Below are 6,146 nucleotides of genomic sequence, written 5' to 3'. Positions count from 1 at the left end.
TCAGTTCAACAGACGCGGCAGCGCGAGGCGCACGTGAACTGATCATCTCCTCCACATTAATACCAGTTTCAGCACAAAATAAACATGACTAAACATCCGAAGGTAAGTTAAAAAAAAGAGTACAACTTTACAATCCATATCCTGTCTCATGTAATCGCTCAATCAGTGTTTCAGCTGCGCAAGGACATCAATATAACGTCTTGTAAACAATGTGTCACGTATTGTCACATTTACCTCAGAAAAAACATATTCGGTGACCATAAACTCATTAGTCAGATAGAAAAATAAACTGTATACAGGGGCATTTTGCTAAATATATGCACCATATAACATTCATTATAATTTTTTACTGTTCTTTAATGTTTTATTTATGTTTGAATAAATCCGTCCAAGTTGTTATGACAGCCACTATTTAAATGTTTATATTTAAAAAAAAACTGAAGTAATTGTAACTTAATTATTATAAAAACTTCATGAAGCGCAATTTAAGCAGTTGTACAGCACAAATCAGTCAATTTTAACCTTCAATATTATAATGTAGAACCAACTGACCAACTGGCAACAGTAACTGGTCTCTGAATAATATCTGCGTCATTATGGACACAGAGCTGCTATGAATTCAATAATCAATTGTTTTTTTTCAGTGGCACCATAATGACCTGCACCAACTAATTTCAACATCAGGATTGGTGCAACAGTTGAAACAAGAAGATTTCTAAAATATGGTAGATTTAAGCAACTACTTGCCTTATTTATATGCAAAAAACTAACTGCAAAACTAAACAAAGTATGGGACCCTGACACTTGGGAGGGGTCAACTAAAATAGTTACACAGCTGCACAAAGGCAACATGTCCCAAAGGAAACCCCCACCCTCCCTTACGACGACCCTGCATGTTATGAGTTACGTTATGAGACAGAACACCACACCCTTTGAAAGATTCTCAACAATTTCAGAATGCATGCCGTCAGCCTTTGAGGAAACAGGACGAGGAGAACAATGAACATCGATGTATTTGTTTCCGAAACACACTAGACTGTCTACACTGTTGTACAGAGACCGACAAAAGTGTTAAAATCCAGACGCTGATATGACAGGCAGTGCAAGGTTATTTCATAATGCGCAATTGCACAGAGGCACCAGATCTGAAAATAGGCCTCAAGTGCTGATTAAGGGCAACTAAAAATCTAACTGGAAAAGTCATATTATTAAAGATATAGCTTTTATGTCTCATAGAGATTAGTTTCTGTGTCTGATTTTAAGAACATTACATTTTATGTAACATTCAGAACATTTTAACTACTGGTTTATTGCTTTTTAGCAAATATTTTAATAAAAAAAAATTATGAATATAAATACATCATGTATGACTACTGGTGTTATTTATGCCATTGAAATTACGCAAAATTATTTTGCGATCTAAATGGTTGCACATTTATTTTCATCTCTGGTGCCAATTACTAATAATTATCCAGAACTAAATTTATTTTTTAAATGTATTGTATTTGTTTGAGCAAGTAATTTATTCCTTTATTTTCCTATTATTACATTTATTTATTATTTTTGCAAGCTTTGTCTTTCATTTATTATCAGCAGGTCTGATTTTAATATCAAACCAATTATCTGTCTGTCAATTATAATGAATAAGGGGCCCAGTATGAATATTGCAGTTTATAAGCAATGCATGCTAATGTCTGAACACAAAAACATTCATCTTTTTGACTTCAGGAGCTTTTTTATTTGCTCAGCAGGGCTGTTGGCATGTCAGCAGTTGGCATGCATATTAAGTCACTGCTTCACTATAAAAGTCTATGGCTTCAAAAAGCAATGGTGCAAAGCGTTAAAATTTTGCAGGCATTTTCAGAGGCAGATTTGTTTTTTTAAAACACTTTGCATAAACCAGAACTTAAGACAGTGCAGTACAGAATATAATATAGTGACAACATAACACACTATCCATTACTCCATTACTCCATCCACACAGTTTAGCCAGATAAGAGCAATTTAATTATTAATAAAATAATTATGACCTGCCTTCAAAGAGTTTATACAGCATATATTTTATTTTAATAACAGTCCAAACATTGTTATACCAGAGGTTTTCCAACATTCACACATTTTATACGAATAAACCATTATCTAACCAAAACTCAAAGCTATGGTTATGCATGTTTATAATAAACACTGTACATTTAAGAAGACCATCAGGAAACAATAAAAGCCAAGCAAAAGCCCAGGCCTCATTTCAGAGCATTAATCCAATGACAGACCTAGAGAGAAACAGGCGCTGGGTGGACCATCTATATAGCCTGAATGCATATGTCTAATTCACATTAAGCCAATGAAAATACACAAATTGTGTATTCTGAATCGATAGAACAAGGTACACTGTTGAAACGAATGTCTTTGTTTGGAAGAGCATTTGGAATTGGAGGTTGCTGGTTTATCTGCAAGTACTGATGCCTTCCCTATAAACCTAATTAATATAATTGAGTTAGGTTTTTATTTAATCATTTAAAATGTCCCTATGCAGTCACATAGATTTAAATGAATCCTGCACACTGTCCTGTATCCGCGCATGTTTCATTTATAATCTAGCCGTGAATATAGGTTAGCTCTCTGCAGCTAACGACTCCATTGGGCAGGGCAATGAAAAGCTTGTCTGAAAAACGTATATAATTCATGATATTGGCATAACAATGTAATAACAGTACATTTATAGTAAAATGAGAGAGGCGTGCTGTTCTGTATATCATTAAACAGATGAAAACGGTCGTTGAAACGCCCAGCACGGCCCTCAGCATAGCAACCGCGACATAAACCCAAGCATTCCTTTAGTTTTGCACCAAAACGTCCAGGTATTGTGCTTTCTTTGTAAAAATACAGAACTGTACAACTGAAATGTTGTATAATATCCTACCTTGCCGAAGGATTTGCTCTGTTTTTCTGGGGCTGGGTGACGAGTCCTCAACGAATGAAATAGCAGCGTAGCGCGAGCGATCGAATGGAACGCGCTGCGCGTAGTGCGCGAGACAGTGACATCATTCACTGCAGCAACGAGCCGAACGCTGACGGAAAATGCCGAAGCTGTCTAGTGCGCCCCATAGTGCTTTGAACTTCTGTGTTCTACATAAAACAAAATAAATATATTTATTTATATTTCTGTATATAACATAAATAAATGCTGGCTCATTTGATTTTGCAATTTGCTGCTGAACGTCAATTTTGGATAGTTGATCAATTTAATTTGGTGAATTTCCTGACTGTAATGAATTTAATTGATTCTGTGTCTATTTGTTAAATTCCTGGCAGTACTCCTGGTCTGGAAAACACTGCCATAATAAATATGGCTGGCATTCTAGGATTTCTGCTGTATCACAGTGTCTTGGCACATCCAGGTGAAATTTGCAAGAATGCCTATAGACTAAATAAAACAGGACAATAATCAAAAAAGACCAACTGAAACAATTCAATTCAAGTTTATTTGTATAGCGCTTTTCACGATACAAATCGTTGCAAAGCAGCTTTACAGAAAATTACGTTTCTACAATATATTTAGTAGTAACTTATCAGTGGTGATGTTATCAGGAAGGCTATTCCAGAGTTTGGGAGCCAAATGCGAAAAAGCTCTACCTCCTTTAGTGGACGTTGCTATCCTAGGTACTACCAAAAGTCCAGAGTATTGCGACCTTAGGGAGCGTGATGGATTGTAGCGTGGTAGAAGACTAGTTAGGTACGCAGGAGCTAAACCATTAAGGGCCTTGTAGGTAAGTAAACAGTTTCTGAGTCAAAACAGCTTGACAGAGATGATGACAGAGATCATCTGACTGACATAATTTTCTTTTCTGACTAAAGCATTTCTGGTAGTACCTCATGGAAGAGAGTAATACAGGTATTAAAGGAGACATTTTTGTAAATATAGGCTAGCTAATAATCTTTAAAGTATAGGAAAACAGAAATATCATAAAGAGTGAGTAGAGTGCTTTTGTAAACAGAAATAAAAATGACACAATAGAATACATGTTTTAAATTAAACTCAGTCCTCATTTTATTCAGAATACCTTATTTAACGGTCTATTCTTTTGACTTTGGCAGCTAATGGCTTGCAAATCACCCAAGTCTTCCTATAGAGCCGTTCAAGGTGGTAACCAGTTTCTTTCACAGCCCAGTTTTGTCTGTCGTTGAGAATTGCTCTGTTTAACAGTTTTTCTTGAAATAATTGGCATTTTATTAATGTCAATGTTCATTTCTTGAATATGTGCCAGAGAAAAAGGGAGGGTACAGAAGATTTAGCAGAGAGGAGCAATGTAGCAAAATCTGACTTCAGGAAAATGAAGGAAAAAAAAGCGTATAATAAAAGGAAAACAATGTGTCATGACAATCTAAAGCTAAATCTATTCTATTTTTTATTTAAAAACTTGAATTGGTTTAAGTTAAAACTCAGATAGGCTACCCTATAAATTAAGAATCACCAATATATATTAGCTAGTAAGTTAACTTTTTATCCTTTTTTATAACTTTTTTTGAGGCGTCTGAATGCTGCTGCAAAGAAAAGCCCATCCCACAACCATCATGTAAATAAAACACAAATGTATCTATTCACAGGTGATGTGTAAATCGCCCATTACCACCTTTTACACGAACGAGAACCAGCAATCGCCGCACTGTGTATAAAGCCTGTGCATGCAGACATGCAGAATCATTACTCTAGTCTCTGAACTTTGGTTAAGGTCTGTAAACAGAGCTGAGGAGATGCAATCGTGTGATTTCTGCGGATACGGCCCGGGCGAGAATACCCACGGTGTCTCATTCAAGTAAGTTTGCGATCAGTTTGCCGTTTAGCGGTAAAACAAAACCGTTCAGTTACTGATTATCTTGTTTCTCTCAGATTCCCTTTAAAAGAGGAACATCGTCGCCACTGGATGGTGAATATGGGGAAGGACGCGGAACGGGCTCCATCTGAATCCTCGTCTCTGTGCTCCTTGCATTTCACTCCGGATTGCTTTGAATCTGGATCAGCGCGTTTACACTCAGACGCGATTCCGACTCTATTTAATTTCACACAATCTACGGTAAGTCTATCTATCTAGACAGACTTAAAATTAGGTTTATTAGAGTAATCATTAGAGCCTTCATTTTTTTTGTATTCACACAGAACCTTCAACAGAAGGTTTTAACAAACCATAAACAATTATATTTCAAAATGCTAAAACTTTTTGTGTTTCAGAATCAAATGCTAAAGGACACTGAAAATCTCCCTCCACAGCAAGGAGCACCTACTGAATCCACCGACTCATCCAGATCATCCTGCTCTGACTGTTATAAACGTCTGCAGGCCACAGAAAGAAATTACCAGCTGAAATTAGCTGCTGCTCAGCTTCAGATAAAAGAGTACAAAAAGAATCTAGTGGAGGAGTCACGGAAAGCAACACAATGGCAGAAGCGAGCAATAGTTTTGCAGAGCGCAATCAGAGCAATGAAACAAAGGGGGTCAATGCCTGTATCAAGAAAAACATCTAACGTTACACCTAAAAATAATCATTTGGACTGAAAAAACACATTTTGACATTGGAGATTAAGTGGAGAAATGCCCTTTCTTTGCAAACTGAAGCACAGCAGTTGTCAAAATACTTTACAAAATACACTTAAAGGCACAATATGTAATTTTCGCCGAGGCCGCATATTCAAAACAAACAAAGAGGCAAAGGCGTAGTTTGATGACGCTGAAACGAGGCCGCTGAACGAGCGCGACACACGACTCGAAAGCAGCGGCGCTTTTATTATGCCACAGTCGACCGCTTCCGCTCTTTCCAGTCGTGTATGTGGGGAAAAAAAGCAGCGGTTTTATCATACTAGATACATTTGAAAGTTCTGTTATAATGCTACTCTGTGCGGTCGTCCCTGGTCTATTAAAACGCACAACATATTAAAGCGTCTTTGGTGTTTCCATGTTTTCTACAAAACAAAACCGGAAATCGAGGGGTTATGACGTCATTGGCAGGTGACACAATGACACTATGGAAACGATCCGTGTCGCTAGTAAAAATTGCTTATTTCTCTGGATTTAAACATTCTTTGATTAAACATTCACACTGTTCTAGTGTTTTTTGGATATTTTAATAAAAAAATCTTACATATTGTGCCTT

The 6,146-nt window shown here is 36.7% G+C and overlaps 2 protein-coding genes across 2 annotated transcripts in view; one reads left to right on the top strand and one right to left on the bottom strand.

Annotated features, from left to right (window-relative positions):
- The window catches only part of LOC107739726 (spectrin alpha chain, non-erythrocytic 1-like), a 27,636-nt gene extending 24,604 nt beyond the window's left edge, over positions 1-3,032 (bottom strand). The window contains exon 1 of the mRNA XM_016551931.1: positions 2,921-3,032. The gene's annotated coding sequence lies outside the window, so the exon portion shown is untranslated. The remainder of the gene's footprint in view (positions 1-2,920) is intronic.
- Positions 3,033-4,683: 1,651 nt separating this feature from the next.
- On the top strand, positions 4,684-5,551 carry LOC107739725 (THAP domain-containing protein 1). The gene is made up of 3 exons (XM_016551930.1): positions 4,684-4,814; positions 4,889-5,072; positions 5,228-5,551. The coding sequence occupies exons 1-3, from the start codon at positions 4,684-4,686 to the stop codon at positions 5,549-5,551; spliced, it is 639 nt and encodes a 212-aa protein (XP_016407416.1).
- Positions 5,552-6,146: the final 595 nt, after the last annotated feature.

This window comes from Sinocyclocheilus rhinocerous, unplaced genomic scaffold, assembly GCF_001515625.1.
Source record: "Sinocyclocheilus rhinocerous isolate Xijiao unplaced genomic scaffold, SAMN03320098_v1.1 scaffold585, whole genome shotgun sequence".
Taxonomy (NCBI): domain Eukaryota; kingdom Metazoa; phylum Chordata; class Actinopteri; order Cypriniformes; family Cyprinidae; genus Sinocyclocheilus; species Sinocyclocheilus rhinocerous.
The sequence above is the reverse complement of the archived record's forward strand: the minus strand, read 5'-3'. Positions and strand labels throughout refer to the sequence as shown.